The 26,154-nt window shown below is 37.2% G+C and overlaps 1 protein-coding gene across 3 annotated transcripts in view; it reads left to right on the forward strand.

Annotated features, from left to right (window-relative positions):
• LOC122201112 (disks large homolog 2-like) overlaps positions 1–26,154 on the forward strand; it is a 1,368,059-nt gene that overhangs the window by 1,324,986 nt on the left and 16,919 nt on the right. For 2 of the 3 annotated variants that reach the window (XM_042907024.1, XM_042907025.1), the window contains one exon: positions 17,260–17,359. In XM_042907024.1, the coding sequence (XP_042762958.1) occupies positions 17,260–17,359 (100 nt within the window). Of the gene's footprint in view, positions 1–17,259; positions 17,360–21,405; positions 21,448–26,154 lie in introns of all 3 variants that reach the window. The other variant, XM_042907026.1, reaches the window with a different exon arrangement.

Here is a 26,154-nt window from a genome sequence, read left to right on the forward strand (position 1 = left end):
GCAAATTTTGTCGCACACACATCCGCTCAATGGGCGTCTTTGACTCTGTGCTTGCTGAGTCTGTGGTTGAGCAGGAAGGTCTGGAGGTCACAGTAGGACTGATCTCACTCGGTCCCCCACTCCTGCCTCTGCCATTGGCTGCAAGTCAGGATTGTTTCGGAGTCTTCTGCTATAGTGTGTAGCTACCTATGGGAAATTCTAAAACAGACCCGATCAGTGCTTACTGCACTGGAGAACCATTGCATTTCATTCAGTATACCAGTTACTCTGACCATCTGTAGATTGCCTTTATTTTCTACAAGTTTTTTTTTTTTTTAATAGGCATTGCTCATTTGCTGTTTACAAAAATCCTGTGAGGTATATATTCTTCATACACTCATTTTACCATGAGAAAACTGAAGCTTAGAAAGGATAAATAACTTACTCAAGCTCATAGGGCTAGTAGGTGGTAGAGCTGGGACCTGCATTATGACATATTTTGTAAGCAAAACAGTATAATTGATTCTTTAAGGAATTTTTATGTATGAACTCATTCTAGACATTATTAGCATAGCTAATTCTTTCTATTCAATTAGTGATGCTAGGAGGATTAAAGTAATATAAATAGGAAATGTATAATTTCTGATTGTATAAATGACAAGTAAAGTTTCATCAGATGGGAACACTAAGCTTTTGTTAAATTGTCTCCCCACTATTAATTCAGAATGTGAAGTATTATTCAGAAAATTTAGCTCAAACCCATTTCCGCTTTGGAAGGTAATCATGAATCAATTCTGATTCACTACAGAGCTTCCTTTAACCTGACTCTTTAAGGCAAAAGGCCCAGAGTCTCACCTTCGAGCTTACATGTTTCCTTTTGAAGAAGATTCTAACTCACTAAAAGCTAAAACATCAAAACTGCAAGATAAAGATGTAGGAGTGACTATCCAGTCATCTGACTTCCTCACTACAGTAATCATAACCAGACTCCTAGCAAGCAAAAATAGTATATCTTGCCCCTTTTCAACTATGTGCTGTTTACACATGGGTAAAAAGTCTCTTTTTTTCAATGACAGGTCATGTACTGTCTGAAACATTTCAACAACAGCTTCTAGTATGTTCCTAATAGTCACTAAAAATACCTAATTACCCTTTCATTTAAAAAGGGGGGTGTCTAAAATTTTACTGTTCTCGATCCTATATTTGGCTTTTCTAACTATGTGATCTGGAACTAGTAGCTTCTCTGACACTCTGATTTGTCAGCTGTAATAACAAAAACTGGAGAGTAGGTTGCAAGTTCCTTAAAGGCAGGGAATATGATTTATTTGGGGCCTGAAATAGTTCCTGGCATTCAATCAATAATTATTTAATTAAATAATGTGAGAATAAAGAAGGTGATGTATTTAGAGAAAAGTTACATAAATTAGAAGGTATAGCCCACACAGTTTTTGCTGGGGCTTATAAATAGAGAACTGAATGATGGATTATTGCCTTGAAAGGAAGGTTCTCTATATCTGAGTGTTATTTCCCTCTCACTTCAATAAAAAGATTTTGCGTTTCCCCTGTGTACCAGATACTGCTCTGGCCACTGAGTGGGGACATGAATGAATAAGGCCCTACCTTAGTCATCCCAGAGCTTACCTTCCAGTGTACACACACATGTACATGCTGTTAGAAACCAATGCCAATTTATGCATTATACTAAAATAACCACTGAATTGAACTGAAAACCAACCCAGGGCAGAATCAATAAAACTATTGCTAAAATAAACTTTTTTAAGAACTGAAACCAATTTTTTTTAATGTTTACTTATTTTGGAGATAGAAAGCATGTGCAATGGGGGAGGGGCAAAGAGAGAGGGGGACAGAGGATCCAAAATAGGCTCTGCGCTGACAGCAGAGAGCCCAACGTGAAGCTTGAACTCACAAACTGCAAGATTATGACCAAGTCAGACGCTTAACTGACTGAGCCACACAGGTGCCCCAAAATGAAACCAATTTTAGACTGATTTCCAGGTTAAAGTCAGAAAGGTGGTTGTGACAGATCCACCCCTCTGGGATTAAGAAATTCTTCATGAATGTTAGTAATAACTCCTTACATTTGTAGCACACTTTGGTACCTTATCCATTTCATTGATGAGGAGGCAGGGGCAGGGGAAATGAGTGACCTGTCCACAGTTACATAGCCAAGTGTTGTCCTTTAGAGGTACATAAATACCATTTCATTTTTTTCAGCGAAGGTTTACAAGGTGTCTTTCACGTCCAGCATTGTGCTAGGGCTAGGGAGAAACAAATATGCATGAGGCTTTGCCCTTGCCCTTGGCAAACATTGAATGGTCTGGGAAAGATTTGGATTTCCTAGGAAGATGGCACTCGTGATATGTAATCTGTTCCTCTCAAGCAGTCAAGAGACCTAATACTGCACCCGAAGCTATGCAAGTAGCCAAGTCATCTCAGGCAGGCCAATTACTCCTCTGTAAAATGGGATGGGTAAGAGGTGCATTGAACTTACTTAAGATGTAAGATAAACTAACCTAAAGAGACGTAGTATAGCAGATATTAAGTCAAATCAAAATTATACGTCTCAAGAAAAAAATCCTTATTTCTCTATCAATCATCTATCATAATGTAATAGGCACCAGCAATCCACCAGTTCACATGAAGACATGAGACAATGAAAAGCATATGATGACTAAGGATTAAGATGTATGACATTCTGTGCACTTGAGGTCCATTGAGGGGGAAAAGGGAAAAATAAGTCTTTCCATGTAGCAAAGGCAATTTGTATCCATAGATGACAATGGACAAGCTATGGGAAACATCTTTTGTTAGTGGTGATAACACAGAATGCAGTTTCCAGACTTCTGTGACATGTGGGTGAAACAAGAGCTCTCCCAGCTGCTGTCTCAAATGTATTACAGGTATGAGTCAGTGTACCTTTGAGCCTACCTCGCTTGAAAAGAAGCAAAAAACTTGAAGATATGCTGTTTGTCTTTCATGTTTTAACAGCGTTATGAATATTTGTTACCACTTGTTGAAACTGATATTTGGGCATTCTTGCTGTGAATGGTGGTTTTTCCTGAAAGGCCTCAAGATGCCACTGTTTCTCCCCATAATTGGCTTGTACTCACCTGACACGAAGAATTAACACCTTATTGAATTTGGGGCATGTGTTCCACGAGAATGATCCAGCTGTCACTTATCATTCTTGGAGAAAGTGTTCTGGGAGCACCTCCCAAGCCTAAACCCGCAGGCCCCTGTAGAGGTGGGAGCCCTGGAAACAACAGCCCAAATTAGTCAGAAAATAAATATACCAATTTATGATTGCTACTAAGGGACACTGTAGTTTTGTTAAAGGTAAGGAGCTCTTCTTTCCCCCAACTTATCCCCAAGAGCTGATTGAACTTCTGTGTTTACCCCCTTCTTAGTAAAGGACAAAGTGCACATTTAGTACATAAAGGATTTAATCGGATCACTATTTCTAAAATGTGAAAACAATATAACTATCATTTACTGAAGGTTATTTATAAGCCAGGCATTTTGGTAAATAAATTGTAAGGACTTTTTTCATTCATTCCTCACAACAACCCTATTAGATGAGGACTACATAAGGACCTCTTTTTTTTTTTTTAAGTTTATTTATTTTGAGAGAGAGAGAGGTGAGGGAGGGGCAGAGGGAGAGAAAGAGAGAATCCCATACTCAGCACAGAACCTGACATGGGGCTTGAACTCACAAACTGTAAGATCATGATCTGAGCCAAACTCAAAAGTCAGATGCTTAAACCACTGAGCCACACAGGTGTCCCTAAAAGGGCCTCTTTTAATTTTTTTTCCAACGTTTTTTATTTATTTTTGGGACAGAGAGAGACAGAGCATGAACGGGGGAGGGTCAGAGAGAGAGGGAGACACAGAATCGGAAACAGGCTCCAGGCTCCGAGCCATCAGCCCAGAGCCTGACGCGGGGCACGAACCCACGGACCACGAGATCGTGACCTGGCTGAAGTCGGACGCTTAACCGACTGCGCCACCCAGGCGCCCCAGGGCCTCTTTTAAAGAAAAGAATCCTTCTGGTCTCCCCTAGTGTTGACTAAGTCTTTTTTGATAATTTTTCCTAAATATATATAAACAAAATTAAGTAAAAATACCATATGCTTATAGCTCTTATCATTTATAATTAAAATAAATTTACAAATTAAATTATATATATTTAAGAGCACCTGGGTGGCTCAGTTGGTTAAGCGTCCAACTTTGATTCAGGTCATGATCTTGCAATTTGTGAGTTTGAACCCTGCGTCAGGTTCTGTGCTGACAGCTCAGAGCCTGGAGCCTGATTTGGATTCTGTGTCTCCCTCTCTCTCTGCCCCTACCCTGCTTGCTCACTCTCTCTCCCTCTCTCTCTCTCTCTTTCTCAAAAATAAATAAACATTAAGAAAAAATTTAAATTATATATATTTAGTACTTATATATTACAACAACAAAATTCAAAATCTTCACCTGCTGTGTAAACTTGGTAGTGGCTGCTATATGGACATTTCTTTTGAGTTGTCTGGGCTGGGTGTGAGGTCAAGACTCGGTTCTCACACCACTGTCTCTCTAAGGGATACCCACTGCAAAACCAATGAGGGCCCAGGCTGGCCCTCATTCCTCACCTTTTACCTACCCCTAGCTCAGACCCCCCAGGAGTTGCTGACTGAATGATTATGGAGCTCGGTTACCACAGGACAGATGCCCTCTGTGGCTGAATTCAGTCTCGACAGTTTTCCTTGCCTGCCTCCCTAGGCAATGCTCAGCTGTACTCCCTTGGCGTTGTGTGCAGATATGTGCCTAGAGCAACACCTCTCTCTATCCCCCATCCAAACTGAATTATGCTATTTTTAATATACTGTGCACTGAGAAACCCAAGGAATAAGCTTTCTTTATTTCTTTTTCATTTAATAGTAGGATCTCCCCTGTGATGAAAATGCATAAGACTTTGATGGGGAGATTCTGCAACTTCTCCGTCAGCTGCAAAATTCTCCTTCTTTAACGTTTATAATCCTAATACTTGAAGTTGCTGATAAAGTGATAAAAGAATCGTTCTGAGCTCTATATGTGATTTCTGTAGAATGATTTATACTGATCATTTATTGCTTGCTTACTTCTTGAACACAAGCAAACATTCAGTAGCACTGGGTGTAACTGAGGGGTTCACAGTGCAGGCCAGACCTGCCTCTTGAGCATCTTTCCCACCATTTGTCTGATCCCCACTCTCCCCTAAATCCTACACTCCATCCAGAAAGCTTCATAGGATTAGGGAAGAGTGGAGGGGAAACCAGGTGGCTTTTGCGCCCCCTGTTGGGCAGGACTTTCCTCTGCCTGAACCGAGCTTTGCTATCTAGCTCCACCTGCAGTCTCCTATTCATTCTTTAAATCCCACTAAAAGCGGTGCCCCTGGGCCTTCTCCAGCTTCCCCAGTGATCCTAGCTCCCTCCTCAGTGCCCTCTTATATACACCTCCATGGTAGCAATTATAACACAACATGGTAATGATTTTCTTAAACTGCGAGCTCTTCATTTTGTATTCCCAATTATAGCCATATATGGCCATATTCCATATTGTAGCCATATTGCCACAGAAGGGACACACCTGGGGGACAAAACTCATCCCACATACCATTCAGCAAGAGCAAGCCTGATAAAGTGAGCTTTTGCAATTCCCTTTCCCAGACCCTTTTGCCATTGGATGCCTGAATATAGTATTTGGCAAAAACAATAAATGCTTTTGGAACAAAAAATAATTATCATTTATTGAACACTTACCATGGCTAAGCCCATACATACCTGGTTGTATTCAACACTACAATAGCCTATGGTGGAGGTAATGGTATCCCACTCCTTTGAAGTCTTCAAGTAATGGATATTGCTGTCAAATGTAGTATCTCCTACCAGGACTGACACTCCCCAGCCCCTGAAATGAGAATGGGTAATAATTAAGAATGTTGTTTATTACATGCTATTTCCTGGCACTGTGCTATGTGATGCAAATGCATTTTCTCACAAGCAGAACACAACTGCTATGTGAATGGTATGTCCAAACAAGGTGAAAATACTCTTTCCCTTGAGCCAGGACAGTAGCAAGAAGAATGGAGAAGAAGTGACAGAAATGTGTAAGTAAGGAATGAAGGATGATTGCCAAGTTTATGGTGAAAGCTGAGGAGAATTCTTCCCTAAGCACAATAAACATGCTTTTTGGTTTTAAAGTGACAATCAGTTACAGTGACAGACTCACCTGGTGTTTCCTATAGAAATAACAATGAACCTGCTTGGCTGTCAGTGAACATGAATAGGAAAGGTTTGTGGGGAGGGTGGGGGAAGGGAGAGGGAGAGAGTGTGAGAGTGTTTGTAAATAGAAGTGTTGGGGGTTTTTAAGGTGTTTTTATTCCCTTGAGGTGTATGTGTGTGTGTGTGTGTGTGTGTGTGTGTGTGTGTGTTTCATGGCTTTTATCTGTGCACTCTAAAATCTTGGAGAAATTCAGATCCTCGCCAAGTGAAAATCTGCAATTTTATCAGCTACTATGTGAAGTGTAGCAAGCAGTGTTCAATTTTTCTTTCCCCCAAAAAATGTATTACTGAGAAATCCTTGGGCCACGCATATCTCTCACATTGGAACTACGATCCCCTCCCCTCACGAGTGCTACCTGTCTTAGAAAACACAGTCCGCTAGCATATAGCATATGAAGTGCACCTCAAAGGAAATGTGTAGATGGAAGGCTCTGTGTGGGCTGAACAAAAGTGCCCCAGACAGAAACGCCTTTCCACTCCTCTAACACACTACCTAACTGCCAGTGAGAGTTCTAACCCCCAACCCCCTGTGACTCCATCCTGCTAAAATGGGGTTTCTCCTCACCCAGGTAGGGTAAATCAGCTTACAGCTTCCCTGCTGGCCTCCTGGGATCATATCACCTTCAGCGTAAGTGTGTAGAACCAGCTAGTGAAGACTGACCTAAGGGATTACCACAAAGGAGAGGAGCGTTGGGGAAGTTGCAGAAGAACTGGCATTCCTGAGAATGAAGAAATAAAACTGAGAAGTGATGTGGTCCCTGCAAATGAACATAATACTTTGTACTACTACAAAACATTCACTGTTATCAAAGCCCCTCGTGGACCCGTCACAGAAATTGCCTGAGCCATTTGAAAAGAATAAAGCAACAGAGATTTGTTTTCAGAAATAAAGTATAAAATTCCACAGAAAATAATTTGCCTGCAGAAGTCCTCAGCAATGCTTAACATGACCGTGACCGTAACCGTATCCTGAAGCAGAGTGGAATGAATTCTTGGAATCTTTGCAGTGATAGGAAAGGCAGTGTTACATAGTAGTGAAAAACTCAAGTCTGGAGCTAACTGCTTGGGAATGAAACTTTGCTCATCAATCGTAGCTGTGTAAACCCTGGAGCAAATGACCAACCTCTCTATACTTCAATTTCCTTATATATAAAGTGTAGACACAACTTGAAGCCACTAAATAGGAGTTCATGATATGTGTAAAGCACTTAGAATGGGAATCCATGTAAATCACTTATAAAAGTACCTGCCATGGGGTGCCTGGGTGACTCAGTCGATTGCACATCCAACTTCGACTCAGGTCATGATCTTTCAGTCCATGAGTTAGAGCTCCTTGTCAGGCTCTGTGCTAACAGCTCAGAGCCTGGACCCTGTTTCGGATTCTGTGTGTCTCTCTCTGCCCCTCCCCCGCTTGGCACTCTGCCTCTCTCTCAAAGATAAATAAACATTTAAAAAACGTTTTTTTAAAAAAAGTACCTGCCATGTAGGTTAGCATTTAACAAATGTTAGTTTTTAAAAAATGCTATTATGGGGAGCCTGGCTGGCTTAGTCAGTAGAGCATGCAACTCTTGATCTCAGGATAGCTATAAATTTCCCTCTTAAGTACTGCTTTAGTGGCAACCCATAAATTTTCATATCTCGTCTCTTTATTCTCATTCATTTAAAACTATTTTCTGGGGCACCTGAGTGGCTCAGTCAGTTAAGCGTCTGCTCCTTATTTCAGCTCAGGTCATGATGGTTCATGAGATCAAAACCCGCTTCAGGCTCTGCACTGTCTCCTCAGAGCCTGCATGGGATCTCTCCCTCCTCTCTCTCTGCCCCTCCCCCATACTCTGTCTCTCTATCTCTCTCTATATATATCTCCCTAAATAAATGAAAATTAAAAATATAAAAATAAAAATATTTTCTAGTTCCCTTGTAATTTCTTTCTTGACCTATTGGCTAGTTAGAAGAGTACTGTTGTTCTGTTTTCTTTTGTTTTTAATTTTCACATGTTTGGGGATTTCCTAAATTTCTTTTTGTTATTAATTTCTACTGTCTTTCCATTGTTATACATTCATTAAAGCTGATGCTTCCAAAGACTCCCTAACAATATGGGAAGTTGCTTCTGTCCTCATTAAAATAATTGACTCCCATTTAGTGAGCTTTACTAAGCTTTATCAGGCACTATGATAAGAGCATATCACATTATCGCATTTAAATACTCAGAACTGAGACCCATAGATTAAATAGCATTGCTAAGGTCATACAGCTAAATTTCAAAACACTTTCCCATAAGACTTTACTATATGTTATCGTAGTTAATAAAAACAAATCAATTTAAAATTCTGTAGACCATATCATACAACTAAACTTAAGCAGAATAATTTCTTCAAAAACAAAGAAACAATAATGTTAAAAGTGATTTGTTTCTCATAATGAGATGACAAGTAACTTTTTCTCTCTATTTCCTTTTAAATTTTTCTAAAGGAGACATACTTAATTTGTTGGTAGAAGAAGTATTTTTAACAAACTAGCCTATTAGTTAGGAAAAGGAATAAAACTTAATTAGGGGGAAAAGTTAGAAAAGAAAAATTAAATGGTAAATTTTATTGAAAGTATTAATACTACTAAAATCCTTTAAAATTTCTATTTTTTCAATTATGGACCATAGAGCTAAAAATGTAATACTATGCAAAAATGCAAACATGTGAATAGCTGAGCCACCACATTTTTATTACTAGTAATAAACAGCAAATAAAAGTAAATCAGATTATAGAGCATAGAATCATGTGATGAAATTCATGAGAAAAACAAATTCTAAGAGATAATAACTGCAGAGAAATGCAAAAAATTCAAATATCATTCATTTGACTATGGCCTTATCCTTCCATTATTTCTCCCCCCTTTTTCCAGATATTTGTTGTTCCTCCTGCTCCTCCTCCTCCTTCTCCTCCCTCTCCTTTTTTTGCCAGAAGTTTCTCCCCATATTACCAATGGGAGTCATCACTCAAAACTTTGGTTCATACATTCATTTGATGAATATTTATTGGGTACCTACTATGAGCTAGATCCTGGAGATACAGAAACAAAAATGATATGGTATGTGTTCTAAGATCAGAGTGGCATTCACTGTGACCAGTTATTCATGAGAAGGGTAAAGGGGAAAGTGTCCCCATAACTACCACCTGGGTCAAGAGATAGTTGATATATCTCTATATATTTAAGAGAGTAGCCTAGGTTAAAAATATGTTTTGGGTAAGTGTCATGGTTCTGGTTCTAACCATGATAAAGATAGATGGATAAAGACATAGTTCATACTTCCACAACCACTGATTCGAATTCTATCATCATAGTTTAGTGTGCCCGTTCTGGAACTTCTTATCAATGAAGTCATACATAAGTACTCTTTTGTGTCTGCCTTCTATCACTCAGCATAATGCTTTTGAGATTCATCGATGTTGTTGCTTTTTATTGGTGAAGTAGTTCAATCTTCTTTATTGTTTTGTAGCAATAACAATATATTGTGTGTATGAGTATACCACAGTTTATGACTTCCGCTGTTGGTGGATATTAGGGTTGTTTCTTGTTTGGGGTCAATATAAATATTCTTGTACATGCCTTTTGTGGACATAGGTTTTTCTCTTGAGTAAATATCTATGGGTGAATTTCTGAATCATAGGTTAGCTATATGACTAACTTTATAAGAAACTGCCAAACTATTTTCCAAAGTGACTATACCATTTTACATTCCCACCAACAATTTTTAAGAGAGTTCTACTTGCTTCACATCCTTACCAACACTTAATATGGTTAGTCTTTTTAATATTATCCACTCTAGTGGGTATGAGATGGTATCTTGCTTTGGCTTTAATTTGCTTTGCTCTGATGACTAAGGATGTTTTTCATATGTTTTTGACCAGTTGTATACCGTATGTTAAGTATCCTATCAAGTCTTTTGCCCATTTTTTATTGGACGCTTTTTTCTTTTTATTGTTCAGTTGTAGGAGTTTTTAAATATTCAGAATAAAAATCCTTTGTTGGGTATATGTATTGTAAATATTTTTTCCCCATTTGTGGATTGTCTTTTCACTTTCTTAATGACCTCTTTTGAATAGCAGAAGTTGTTAACTATGATGAAATCTAATTTATCATTTTTTTGTTATCATTTGTGCTTTTATGTTATATCCAAGGGATTTTTGCCTACCTCAAATTACAAATATGTTCTATATTTTCTTTTAAAAATTTTATAATTTAAGATTTTAGAATTGGGTCTACAATTCATCTCTAGAGAATTTTTGTGTGTGGCATAAGTTATGAATCAAAGTTCATTATTCCATATAAATACATGGGAAGAATATAATTATGAACCTCTTGTACCTATTACTCAGCTTCAACAATTAACAAACCATGAAGAGTCTTGTTTTACATATTCTCATGTATATTTGTAAAATTACAATCATTTTAGTTGTTGTTATGATCCAGAATTTAATCCAGGGCCACACTTCCTTAATGTCCTTTAATCTAGAATGGTTCCTTAGCTCTACATGTTTTTCAAGATATTAGCATTTTAAGAGGATGTCTCTTAATTTTAATTTTTTGGATTATTTCTTCATGGTTAGTTCCCTCTAATGCATTATTGGCAAGAATGCTACATCAGTGATATTGCATACATCTCAGTGCTTTCCGTCAGGAGGCACATGGTGTCAGGTTATCTCACTTTTTGGTGATGCTAAGTTTGATCACTTGGTTAAGGTGATATCTGCCAGATAACTCTACTAGAAAGGCACCTTTACTCACCTCTTTCATAAGTAAATACCTGTGAGGAGATAAATATCATGATCCTCAACAAATTTTCAATTAATAGTCAACCGTGGATGATTCTTCCTGAATCAATTATTACAGTAGCTGAAAAATGGTGATTTTCTGACTTTACCATTCCTTCTATAGCTGTCATTCTATTTTACTATAACAAAGAACTTTCTCTTCCTTCTCATTTTGGATTAGTTAATTTAGATATTTTTGGTAATTTGCCTGGACTCATGAATTTCTTTTTTAATTCAATGTGTAATACTCCATTACTGTTACTACTCATTTTAATACTCAAATTGTCTAGATTTCACTGGTGTGATCCTTTTAAACTGGCTTAGGTGTCCTTTTGACATGGCATCATTAGTTTTAGGTTTTTTAAGCTTTGTATTGATTTTGTGTTTATGTTTAGTACTTCTTACTTTCTAGTCCAACAAAATGTTTCAGACTCACCTTATACTTTCCCTGCTGATGGAATAAACCATTTCTTCAAAAAAAAAAAATTAGTTCCTTTTTTGGGGAAACAAAAACTTCCTTATTTAGGAATCAAAATCTGAGGATCAAGTGTGCTTTTTGCTCCTAGAGTATCATTACATCTAGGCTCCTTTAGTGGACAAAGAGAAGAAATAAAGTTTTTTGGAAAATCATAAGTTCATATTGGATGCCTTTAATTACTATTCACCATCATATGATTCTTCCTCTCCTTCCTCCATCCTACAGTTGTAGCTCACTCTTAATTCTATCTTTAGAATATACTATGAGGGTACTCACAATATTATGGTCCTCTCATATTTTCTGAAGCAAATGCAGTGTGTCAAATCATTTCAACTGTAAATATATCAATATGGCATGACCACAATGCCATTATCACACATAAAGTTTACCAATTACTGAATTAACAAATATCCTTTTTTCAGGTCTCAAATTGACTCATAAATACAATAATTGCTTTTTTGTTGTTTTGTTTTGTTTTGTTTTAAAATGTGTTTGTTTAAGTCAGAATGAAATCTATTGTAGTTGATCCATCCTAAGTCTCTTCTGATTTATGTTTTCCTTCCATTATTTTTTGTTTTCTTTCAATTTTTGTGTTTAAGAAACCAGGCCATTTGTTTTATAGAATTTGTTCCAGATTTTCCTGATAGCGTAATCTATCACGTTTCTCTGTCTCTTTATTTCTATAAACTGGTAGTTGGATGAAAGGTTGAATTATATTCAGATTCACTGGGGAGAGAAGGGTTTTGTTTTGTTTTCTTTTCTTCTGAGAAGAGAGGTTTATAAAACTACTCTGTAGTAGTATTTTGTTCTCCCTTCAGGAAGCATATATCATCTGGTTGTCTTTTATTTACATGTGTGATGTTACCAGCTATTGATGCTCAATGCCTAGATCCATTAATTCATTAGGATTGAAAATGGAACCCTTTTTGAATTGGACAATATTATAGACACATATATGTATGTGTACATCCATATAGACACATTTCTGGGAACAGCTGTATCTAAAGCCAACTCTTGGCTGTCCTTTAACAGCCTATTTGTTTCATTCTTACTCATTCGTGAGCCTCTTTTGTTATATACAGTTCTCGTTTCTGTACAAAACCAGGATATATATGTAATACAAAATGATGGCCCAAATTTATAGTAACATTTTTCCAAAGGGAATACAGTTATCTTAGAGGAGGGAAGACAAGAATGAATTAAGAGGAGAGAAGCATTTATAAAAGATAAGGAGGCCACAAAAAGTGTGTATCTGGGCTCTGTATAAATTTAAATCTAAATTCTTCCTGGGGAACATTCATATCACAAAGGCAACATTTTAGAGCTAGGAAACATTTGAGATTTGAAAAATTAGAACAGGAAGATGAGAAGAGAAACTGAAACATGCGCCTAGTTTTAAAGTTTTCTGGATGAAAAGAATAAAAAATATATCAATTCACTCATGTGTCTGTAAGAACATGGGATTCAAGTGGAAGAAGGAGCAATTTGAGTTTTTTGGGGGTTTTTTTCCTTTCTTTCTTTCAGCAATGCCATTACAATTTAGGGTCATGCTGGGCAGTTTCATACCACTTGACCTAACAACTTAGAGATATTTAAGTGACAGTGATAATATGTTGACTCCTTGTATGGCTGCTCTAATGTCTGTCACAACATGAAAGGTATTCATTTAACAGAGGAACAGCAGAATCAGATACACAAGGCATGTGTATCAGATTGATTGCAAGGGTTGGGGAGTGTGTTTTCCTCTCATTCAATTCAAGATAAGAAATATTCACTCCAAATAAAATTTCAAACATGCTGTGTTTGTTTCCTCCCATTCCATGATGTAGGGGTTGGGGAGAGGTTCCTTTTTTCTAAAGGCTTTATTGAGATATAATTCACATAGTATACAATTCACCCACTTAAAGTGTACAATTCAGTGTTTTTAGTAGATTCATAGGGTTATGCAACCATCACCACAATCTAATTTTAGAACATTGCATCTCCCCTAAAACTAACACCATACTCATCAGTTTTCACTACCCACTCTCTGTATACCCCATCCCCAACCCTAACCAACCACTAATCTACTTTGTCTCTATAGATTTGCCTGTTATGGACAATCAACTTTTAATTGCCATTCATAGCTTGTCCCACTGAAATTCTTTTTTTATTTCATTTTTTTTACATTATCATAAGAACAAGAACAATACCGTAGAGTCCTCCAAAACATGAATGGGTATCCAAAAAAAAAAAAACTGTAACAGAATAACCCACGAAACTATTGTTGGATCCAATAGCACCTGATGGCTTAAATAAATAACTGCTAAGTAGTGAACCTGTAGGAATGATGACAAATTATAGTATTATGAGAGTCAAATGGTAATAATTTTAAATATCAATTTGAAACAGGCTTGAGTTACAGAAGCTTTTCTGGCTCATAAGAACAGCAATTTTGGAAATCAGTAATATTTGCAAATTCAAATCCTGACTTTACCTCTCATTGACTATGTGACTCTGGACAAGTAACAGAAGATTTGCAAACTTCATTTTCCTCCTCTGCAACATGAGAATAATGATGATACCAACCTCATGAAGTTAGTGTGGAGATTAGCACATGCAGAGCTTTTAGAACAACCCTGGAGCATAATAAGTGCTCCATAAATTGTAGTTGTTGTTGTATCACTTTTGTTCATAAGAACTCAATACTTCACAGGTCAAATTCTAAAATGGAATTCTTAGATATGCCAACTTGCCACTTTACACATGTGATTGGTATTTTCAAAGTCTCTGTTCAAAGAAGTTTCCTGCCATGAAAGCATTAGATCGAGATTTAAGATACTGCAATGTAGAGAAAAAAATAGCATTGACCAACTATGATATACAGAGATGCAAACCAGCCTTCAGCTGCTTTAGAGCCATGTGTTCTATAAATAGTAAAAGTGCTAATTTATTATTCTCACTTAACAATCATGTAACAGAATTTCCTTTTTTAAGTTAAAAAAAATTAACAGAAACAAAAGTTTATATAATGGTATTATACATGTCTAATAAAAAATAAGGACTAGTGTTAGAGCATTATAAACCACATATATAACCTCTTAGATTTGAAATGCTTAACTAAGACCCTAAATGTGTGTCTTTTAAGTCTATGAGTGTGAATGGAAATTGTGATTTGGTTTTGTGTCCGTAAATGTAAGTCGGTTTAACCACCGATGACTCTATTACCTTCTCTTTAATTCTAACACAAAATGACTGTGGGTAATAAGACTAATGCATTAGATAATTTAATTTTGAGGAATTATTATGTTTTTTCTGTTCTTTTAAGATGTGGTGCTAAATATTATTATATCCCGATCAGGTGACTCATGATATACAACATTTTCATACTTGGGAAATGTTAACACATTACAGTCCTTGCTTTGAAAAGAGAAAAGAATTAATCACAGACAACACATTTTCATTTCCTTTGACCCCATGAGACAAGCTAAATGATGTGGTTTGCATGTGGCCCCATTTTGGCCCTCAAACGCCTCCACACTGTCCATCTGTGTCTACATTTTAGCCCCAGGCTTTACTTCTTTGGGCATTGTTTCGTATTTGCATGAAAGTCTGTAAATTTTTTTTTTTTGCATGACAAGCCATCCATGATGTTGAAGTTAAATGTCTAACATATCTTGCAATATCACATGTCATTAATTCTTACATAATTTTTTTCTTTTATTTTCAGTTACTGAAGTTTAAATATGCTTGAAATGTAAAAGTGGCATGAAACTGGAGTGATGCAAGAATGTTTAATGTTCCTTTAAGGACTTGCCATTTTTTAGCTGGGAAAATCTGGGGGGAGTTCCCGGCCTTGTCTAAAAACACAAATCCTTTGGACACAAATTATGGCAAAATTATATGGAACCTAAGTGCTGTCAGCAGAGTAATAAATTCTGAAGCAATACTTCTTTCTATCCTGAGAATATATTTCTAATACTTGACATAATAAGTATAAAATAAGTTCCCTAATTTCAAAAATTCTTAAGTATTTGATTTATTGTTTTTCCTTAAAGCTTTCTTAATGGAACATAAAATTAAGCTCCACTGATTTTGGTGAAGTTCCCAGCACCCAAAAAAGTAACAAGTTCCTGAATGACAGCACCAAAATTTTAGCACTTTAATGTTTCCTAAGTAAACATGACTACCAAAATGGATATTTGAGAGTGCATGAGTATACAAAGAAGATGAGTTATTTACACTATTTAGTCAAGCTTCAGATCAATAGGGCATGCAACTAATTCCCACCAATGGGCCAAAATACATACATCCAAACACGTACTTTTTCTTCCAAGTAGTCACCCTGTTGTCCCTACATTTATTACTACCAGCTGCCATTGCTAAAACTATTTTAGAATACCCCTTGCCAGATTACCTTCGTAGTCTTTGGTGCATTCCTTTTAATACCTACGTGGTAACAAGTCTTGCTCTTTGGAGAGTGACTCACAAAGCCAGTCAAATAAGGATGATAATCAAGCTGGTGAAACATTTTTTTTAAATGATATGTGAACGTGAAATTACAAAGACCTGCATCACCTACAGCTTGTAAAAATGACGGTGAACACATGTCCCAAAGAAGAACCCCACAATGCTTCTACATAACAGCAAGAGTGGGAATTAAATGAAATTTTCTTAAAGAGTTTTCTAGGCAAGCAAATGAATAACTTCAAATTTATTTTATTATGTATATCTGTATTACTTTTAATTCAGCCTCATTTAACTGAATGAAGTGGTTTACATTTTTAAGAAGGGTCCTTCTTAAAGTATTTTTTATCATGTCAGAATGTAGATGAATGACCATTATTTCTCCCTCGCCTGAGTGAATATCAAGTTACCATTTTCCAATATTGGATTTTAGTTGACAGTGTCCTAGCTGTCACCAACTAGCTCTGTGATATCAGCAAGGGACTCAGCTTTGCTGTTGCCTCTAGCCCCCTGTCTACAAAATGAGGGTGTGGGGCTCATATGTCTTTAAAATCTCTTTTGAAAGAATAATTATTATATATCTATGTGTAACACTATATTTGTCATATATCATAAATCCACACACTTGTCTGTGTGTTTTCAATTAAGTCCAAGCTGAAGTAACTCAGCTTGAGTTACTTGAAGTAACTCAAATGCAACTTATTAGAAATGATGTCCAGGCACTGATGTGTCTAGTATCTCTAAGAAAGTCTTTTCTCCCTGATAGTAATGATGACGATAAAGATCTCATTTGTATAGCACTTTCGTATCTCCTGCATTACTTAAGTCTCACATCCTAAGAGCTGCTATCATTATCCTCATTATACAGATGAAGAAGATTTTGAGGTCTAGAGAGATTCAGTTACCCATCTAAGGTGATGGACTAGCCCATTGCAGAGCCAGGACAGAGGCTCCTGGTCTTCTGCTTCCAATTTAAGGCTGTTTTCCTCCATCATCATTTACCTGCAACCAGTCTTTTCATTAGGAGGCAGTTTTTCCAAAGTGTCATCATTCAGAATTTACACTCCTTGAAAATAAAATCTACTGTTAGGGACACTCTGACACCTCTTTAGACTATCCCCTTGCGTCACTACAGCTCTCTCTGCTTTTACAAACTAGTTGTTTTGTCAGCATGAGTGTGACAACAATTAGACGTCCCCTGTTTTTGCCCCATGCCTTTTCTCCTTCACAGTCATTCAATGACAAGCGTAAAAAGAGCTTCATCTTTTCACGAAAATTCCCATTCTACAAGAACAAGGAGCAGAGTGAGCAGGAAACCAGTGATCCTGAACGTAAGTAGATTCTCGAAGAGAATGTCACATGCAACACAAGAGAAAAATATTCTTCACGGGCAACACGCATGATGTAGGCTCCCCCCACGCCACACGCCTAGGCAAACAAACACGGCAGGCAGGCAGGTCAGGGCTTACTACTGTGACCAGTGTTTGGCTGCAGTCTGGATCCTTCCCTTGATGTGGCTCTTCTTTGCAGAATGCATGGGAGAGGGACTTCAGGAAGCTTGGACTTTGCTTCCAACCAGAATTTTTCTGTGACCAGGGCTGGGTTTGTCTCTTCTATCATACAGCTCTTGAGGGCTTGAGACGAATTCTTTTCTGAACAGAAATACCAGATTCCATTGCCACATGTATGTTTTGGAATTCTAGCTCATTGGGAGTGATTAAATTCTCTCTACTGATTGCTAGCATCGTGTTTACACTCTTCCTCCCAGCCAGTGTTAAACACTTACTGAGCAGCGGGCTTGTCCTGGTGGATACTAAATCTAAGAATTTGATTTGAAACTTGGAGTGGACCATTGCTCTAAGTGGCACATTTCTGTGGCAACATGAACAGTGGGCAAAAATGGCTTTTGACGAATCTTCCTCTTTTTTATAACAGTCTTCTGATTTTTTTTTTAACTAACAATCTTTTGAGTTGCTTTACAAATCTTTGAGTCTCAGCCCGGGGAGTTTGGGGTGAAAGTCGTTTCAAAAGAAGAGAGAGTGGGATCCAGATTGCTTAGGCAACATGGTCTGTCATGGTAGTATCCATTTCAACTCCACTGACTTCTTCCTTCCTCTTCCGTGGCTGTTCTTCCTCTCTCATTGCTCTCTCTGGGGACTTCCATGCAGGACATCCCCGGATTAGGTGACGACGGTTATGGAACAAAGACTCTGAGTAAGTTCCCAGGAATGGTCACTGTAACTTTTCTTTTCTTTTCCTTTCCTTTTGAGTTTGGCTTTTGTTCCTTTTCTTGAGGGCCTTTCACTCCTAGCATGCACAAGATACGAGTTTTATGTTACCTAGCTGTGAATGCTCCTCCAGAGTAATTTCAACCGTTTTGTTCTGCATGTCAGCATTGAAAAGCAAAGTGTGTCAGGCACTGTAACTTCTGTTGCAGTTCACACCTTCCCTTTCTGACCGTGTGATGTGGCCAACATGGTCCTGATGCCAACATGGCATCCCTTGCTCTACCGCCTAACACCTCCCAGAGAGCAAGAAGCCATGTTGAAAGAAAGGGCGAGCTAAATGTTTAGAACAAGAAAGCAGAAATGTACTTTATGTCCTTTCTTCTGCCTTTTTACCCAGAAATATTTAATGACCTTGCCAACTTCCATAACTGGGGTGTACTTTGCTATTAGTAAAGGGGCTATTTTATTGTCAAAAGGAACATGCATTCTCAAAAAATAAACATTAAGCTATTTGATCTTCCATGGGTAATTCTTTGTTATTAACTACGGTTGATTTTTTTCCCCGACTTGCAGTGATCCTGCTTGGCACGTTTGTATGATAAAATTTTAGATATGTATTAATATGTTTTTCTATCAGTCATTTATTAGCTGTATTACATCATCAGGTCTTCATTCTATAGTATAGAGTGCAAAATAAAGTATATTAAACCTTTAAATTTTCTAGTTATTAATGCCTTAGTCTGTGTCTCATTGCACTGAGCAGTAAAAAATAATAATCCTGTGTTAATCTACTATGCTATAATTTTTCTCTCTGTAATACTAACACCATTGTATAGGCACCAATGAAATAAGAACAGTATTGTGTCTTTTGCAGCTGTATCACATGTTCATTTTTTTGGTTGATTTTGTTTTGTTTTAATTTAACAGCTATGGGCAATATTCTTAGAAGCTGTTCATTTCATTTGTATTAAACAAAATAGCATTGAGCTGGACTTTGTTTTCAAGAGCTGTTTCTATAACCCTGTGTAATGATATGCTTCATCCTTCAGATTGTTAATTTGGACTCTTCTTTTAGATATATATGTAGAAAACAAAATCTGATCAAGAGTAACTACTGATCTTTTGAAAGATGAAAACTTTATCTTTGAGTCTCTATATGGAGTATGTCATAAAATTTTTCTTGAATTAGTGGCTAAAGTTCAGGTATTGATTTCAACATTACCTGGACAGCATCAAGTACCACCAGTTTCTAGATTTTCAACTGGGGTCGGTGGGGGAAGGGGAAGCATTTTGATATATTGTTAATAAATGAACATCACTAAAAAGTAGCTGTTATTAGAATGTCAAAAATATGAGTGATGACCTTTTAAATCCAGAATGTGCAAATGTTTGTTTACTTTTTAAAAACTGAACAGATTTCACTAAATTTATTTGCCAGTTAACGCTATTATTAGCCATAATTTGCACTTTAGCTTGAACATATTTTCAATTTCTCTTTACATACAAAGTGGAAAAATTCTGTTATACAATATCTTGATAATAAGAGAGATTGGCTAAGCAAAACACTGAATAGTGTAGCTTCATTCTTAGTTAAAGTAAAAAAAAAAAAAAAAGACTAAAAACCCTGTCATCCCCAATTCAAGGTACTTGAGATGATCATGTACATGAAGATACACCATTGTTGGGTGTGTACCGTGACTTTTTTCAATAACAGAAAACAAATTCACATTTCTTTCCCTGGCGCCCCTTTGCACTTGTAAAATGTGTGCGTAAATTAGCAGTATAGTCCTGGTCATACATGCACCAACACAAAGAGAAATAATTCATGTGATTTTGTGATTTTAACTCATGTTTTGGTTTTCCTTGGTTTCATTCTCTAGAACTAATCCTTCTAGGATGTATTAATTAACTTAATTTTGAGAATCCTTTCACAATATATGCACATATCCCATTATCACATTGTATACTTTAAGTGTATTACAATTTATTTGTCAATTACACCTCAATAAAGCTACAAAAAAAAATCCATTCAATTTGTGAGAACGTACAAATACGTTTTAAAGCACTTTTTTACTGTTAGAGAATAATGTTATATATTCTTTTCCTTTTTCAAAAAATGTACAACAGTTGCCACTTTTTAAAAGCCTGAGTTTATTACTGATGAGCATCAGAAGTCAGTCACGTATTCCTCATTTAATTAACCTGATATACAAAGAACTTGATAAGTTAATGAATTTATCTTCTATAACTTAATACAGAGTGCAAATAAAATGATTTGGGGACATAAAGTCTCTAAATATGGCACATATATCCCTGTAACATCAGCTAAACTGTGTTTTCATGAAAAAAAAATTTGACATATCACTGTACAAGCAAGTTATTTAACATGAACTAAAAGCATATTTCATGCCAGGACCTGTGTTTGGTATCAGACCATTTGTCCCCTGCCTGTTTCATTCCTCCAGAACCTAACAGCTATCCAAGCAAGAATCTTAAAAATAAAATCAAGAAGATATTAAGCTGATTCATAAATCATTTTTCAGTGACTCATTTCTTCCTCCAAGATTTTCTCCTCACTCACTGGAGCAGGAAAAGTCTTCAATAGTCCCTTTTCATCCTGAGAATTAGTTTAGGAAGCATCTATGTAGAAATAAATTTCAAGGGATCAATTGGCAATGTGAAATGCAATATTCCAGCAAAATACCTAAAGGCTAAAATAGAGAAACAAAAAGCTCGTAAGAAAACAATGTCTACACACCAGAAGCTTCTGAACTTAGAGTCAGGAAACGGTCCAGCTGAGACACATTGACCTTTGTAACATGAAAGTGGAAAATCAGTCCCGTATGAATGGGGTTAAAGTATTCATAAAAAGAAAAGTGCTTAGATGGACATTATACATTTTTTGTGATTAAAGGTGCTTTCCTGTTTACTAAAAAGAAGCCCCAGCAATCAAGTAGCAGCTTCCTGTAAAATGGAGATAAAGTTTTCATCTTTTGTATCTTACGGAGTTTTCTTAATGCCGTCTCTTCTGCAGCCTTTCCCTTGCCTTCTGCTTACACTTGTAGTAGCCATGCATGAATGTATTCCTTCGCGTTCTGGCTGCTCTCCAATGCTTGGTATTTCTTTAATTTGCTGTGCTGTTCTTGCAGAACATGTTTCTTCTAATGCCAGCGATAGCGAAAGTAGCTACCGTAAGTTATTGCTTTGGTTTGTGGTTCTTTCCTTTGCAATTGCTCCATTGCCTGTGGTGGTCACTTCAGATTTTTGCTGTTGTTGTGTTCCAATTGCTGCCCTTTATCATCCTCATCCAAAGCAAATGGCTTGAAATGAAATCGTCGTTTGATGTGGAAAGATACAAAAGGCACTAGGGCCATCTGTGGACTCTTTTGTGATCTGTGCAGGCAGTAGCAGTCTTGCTAGTAAACGATTCCAGCCTCTGTTGGCTGCGGCCTGCTGATGCACTTCTCCCAGAGAAGATGGGGGGAAAGTTCAACCTGGTGGACTTTGACATTCTGCCCCCCAACATAATTAAAACTCCCTGCAGGAGGGATAAAAAGTTTGATTTCCCTTCTCATTTTGCCTTTACTTTCTGTTCCTGGCTCCCCTTTGCGAGAGAAAGCTTGAGAAATTACAGTGTTCCTTTTAAATTGAGTGTGAACTTTTATATCTCTTCTCTCCTTGATTAATATTTTAAGGTAGATACTGTGATATATCTAACTTTATTTTTTTTTTTGATGGTTGGGAAGTGATGAAAAAGTTTCATCCTCTAATGTTGAAGGAACTCACTTTTTTTTTTTTTAAGTTAACAAATCTTGGATCAGAAAGCTTAACTTTCTGAAAAGGTAGGTGATAAAAATTATCTCTGGTCTTTTTTGGGTCACCTCAAGCCATTTGCTTAGTGTATAAAAATTTTCACCAAACACCAAGCAATCCCTGTGATGCATTCTTGTGGTTTCTTACCACCTCTTACTGGTTTTTGGTGACCAACGTAGGTACATATTACTACTGGGATCCTCACAACTTCTATAATATTTATTTGCCCTCCTTCATAAAATGGGTTTCCTCAAAAGCAATTACTGAGGATATTAGAAAACTACAGGCCCAATACAAATGACCCACAGCTACCAAGACAGAAATTGGTTGGGTTTTTTTCCCCTTTGAATGGTGTATTAATTAAAATTAAAACACTCTTTATTTTTTTCCTTCCATTACAGCATGGTTACGTTATAAAACCATGCCTTTTTTGTGGTGGAGTACCCACTGGTATTCTTGGAATGTGACAGATTCAATGTGGATTTTGAGAAAGACTTCATAGAATCAGATTGGTAACAAATAGAAAAAAGCACAAAAGAAGAAAAGTGCCAGATGGAAGAAGGGACCAGAGGAGGAAGATGAAATGAAAACAGATACCTTTGATCAATCAGATAATATCAGAACCACCTAATTTTCTTCCACAACAGAATGGCAAGTCTTATTGGTGAAAGGTATCAAAGGGTTCTTGTTCTCAACATGAGCCTTAATGTTTTTCCCTTCTTCCCACTCTTAAAATTTTATGATTTTCCCAAATTGGCAAAACACTTGCCTCCCCCTTCCCTTCATTGAATTTTAAAACAAAGAGAAACCAGGCCAAGAAAAAGTGACCAAAAATTGCCTTCCTGACACATGAGGTACCCTCAATTTAGTATAAGGAAAAATACAACTTGTGTGTAGGGTTTCACAGGACCAATGGCCCTAGTTTCTCTGATATTCAGTTCTAAGTGTTGTGCTTCCATCCTGCAGACGCAGGTATAGAAAGGGGAAACATCATACCTTCTCCTTTCAATTCTCTTTACAGAAAGTAGATATAAGAACTATGCTTTTCTTTGTAAATCCTTCTTAGAGTATTTTAGAGGCCCCTGTTTTCTCTTTCAGGGGTAGGAATATTCTTCCCAGAATAATAAAGTTAGAAAAATTGGCCCAATGCTTTCAGCTGCTTAAGTTTTTGGTGGTGATGCTCTAAGATGACGTCAATAAGTCTTCATTATCAAATAGTAGGTGCACATAAATATTTACTGGGTGAATAAAATAAGCACTTGCAGCAGCTTGAATTATCTATGAGAAGAGAGAAGAATTGGAGCTGGACTCTATGACATTAGGAGAGCAAATGTAGAGTCCAATAATCTATATTGGCCTGGGTCTCATCTGAGGTTACAGTTCAGCCACTCAGATTGCTTTCTTCACAAATGAATAAAAGTAAAAACAGCCTTTGTTGTAGCTCAGAGGAAAAATTTCCATCTTTCCCCAGGATGGAAATATGAGGAATTATGGAGGATTATTCATTTACTCAGTCAACATCTACCATGCCATGCTCTCTTCACAGGCACCATGAGAGCCAGTATGAATCTCAACCAACTCTAGAACTCAGCACTCGAACAACAACAAAATACACAAAGTGCAGCAGTTTCTAGGGTAAAAGTCTTGCTGAATAATAGGAGAGACTTCAGAGATGATTTCAAAGGAAGTGACCTTTGAGCTGAGTTTTGGAAAGATGAGGTGCTCGCCAGCTAGACAAGTTGAGGAAGAAATTTCCAGGTAGGGCAGTGGCAGGAAAGAAGGCATGGAGACTTGCAACATGCCATGGTTGGAACAGACATTGTTTTCAGAAAATTGCCATTTTGAAATCAAAATAACTGCATTTTTCTATTGAATTCCTGGGTTTTGCTGTAATTATGACTAACTTTTATGTTTATGAACAGTAGTATAAACAAATACTATAAAGACCCTCGTTCACTGTTGTCCAGGTATTATTTTTTTTTACTCTTAGAACCATTCTGTGTCCACTCTGGGACACAGTGGCTTTAAAAAATGGTCAGTGGTCAAAACAAAGTCCCAGACCAGGATGTCTCAGAGCCCCAGAGGTACCATTCACACTGCATCAGGGACTCATATGTTGTGACAACCTTAAGTGAAGCCGCATATATTTCCTGAGATATACACACATGCACACACACTTACACAAACCTCAATTTCTAATAAACAGCTCAGACATTTCCTGCACCATCTCAAGCATTATAAAAAAAGAATTTTTCAAAGCCCAACTGTACTGGCACTAGCTATAATGCAGTTAATTACAGCACACCTTGTGTAATTCTGCAAAATACCCCCTCAAAACTCTCTTAATTAAGGACTAATTCCAGATTTCTCTCTGTCAACAGAGTAGTACAGTGAAGGCTTGTATCTGTGGTGGCTTTTGTATCTTAGCTTTCAAACGTCCTCATATTAGGGTGCAATAAAGACCATCCATGTAGGCATAATGAAGACTGCAAGTGTCTACAGCTGAGACCTGCCTTCCCCAAAGCTCATAAAGTTCTTTATGTCATCACTGGTAGAGGGGAACTGATTATTATCTTTCTATTCTATTGGTGTTCATCAGTTAAGTAGGATTTTCAAAATGATCTGAATGTAACTGAGTGCTGATATGAGGAGACCCAAAACTTTTCCAATGGAATCCATCAAAAAAAGCCCATATTCTTCTCCTTTCTCCACTCTGCTCAAGGATTGCCCTTATAAATCCTCTAGTTGTTTGGACTTTGCAAAGCAATTTTTCATTATATGTTTTCTTACTTGATTTCTGCAATAAAACAGTGAGATATGTCTTATATTAACATTCCATTTTACAGATGAGGAAGCTAAAGCTTCAAGAGCCTGCATAATATAGTGGCATTATAAGACCTAGCAAGAGATTTTACTTCTGAATTCCATACATTGTCACTCTGCCATATAGTTTGTAATCCAAGCCTCTTTATGTTTTATACAGTACATTTCAACTATTCCATACCGGCTACTGAATTAATACAAGCAGAAACATTTATGTAGCATTAACTGTGCACTAAGCCTGGCTTTCTGTGTACATTAACTGATTTAATCTTCTGAACTCCTTTGGAGACACTGAACCACCAATTCACTATGTGACCTTGAAGAAATCACCCATCATCTTTGAACCTCTGTTCTCTCTTATATAAATTGAGTAGCCTGAGTTACAACAGAGATGGCAGGCAGATTTTAACCAAGATCCCAATGCTGACCCATGGGTAACAGCCACCAGAAGAATTGTATTGAAAAGTACTGAGGCCAAGTTGAAGCCCAGCAGTAATGGGGGCAAAGATCAATCTGTGATGCTTATCAAGGGCACGAAATGGGGGAGTGACAGCGTGTGCTCCATACTTGCCATCTATGAATCACATGACCTCCAAACCCTTTCTTAGCACTGATGTTCCATACCTCTAAGAACCTAATTTATTTTTAATAATCATCAAATGCAGGTGCTACACACTAAATTTAGAACATTAAGTGTACTGCCCCTGGTCTTCCCTTCCCTCCTCTCTCTTTTCTAGTTTCTAAAAACTCCTAACAAACACCAACTTGCTTTTCTAGATCATGAGGACATCTGAAGGTCTTACTCTGAGTCCCTCTAGTTGTGACTTGCTTCCAGTTTAAACACAAAGGTCTCATAGAGACTGTTAACAGAGGCCTCTGCTGACTCCCTGACAGTTGCAGCTGTCTGCACACAGCACTGTGCTGCTCTCCCACTTTCAGCCATGCACTTGCCAAAACAAGACCAAGTAATAGTTTGTACCTTTTTGTTAGCTGTTATTTCTAAGTGCCAACACCTCCTGAGAAAAAAATAGAAAAACTACTAAGAATGACTATTGTACAGAGACAACACACAGCAGCATTAACAAAAAAACAGTTGGTGTTTATAGATGGAGCACTGTATGGCCTCCCAGTAACTCTGACCTGGGTTCAGCTCCTAAGTTTGCCACCCATTCTTTGTTCATTGGTAAGGTGTCCCTTTTATCCCCATCCCAACAGAAAATTCTACATCCCTTTGAGTAGTCAAAAAAGGTGTGGTTTTAAAT

Source organism: Panthera leo, chromosome D1 (assembly GCF_018350215.1).
Source record: "Panthera leo isolate Ple1 chromosome D1, P.leo_Ple1_pat1.1, whole genome shotgun sequence".
Classification (NCBI taxonomy): Eukaryota; Metazoa; Chordata; class Mammalia; order Carnivora; family Felidae; genus Panthera; species Panthera leo.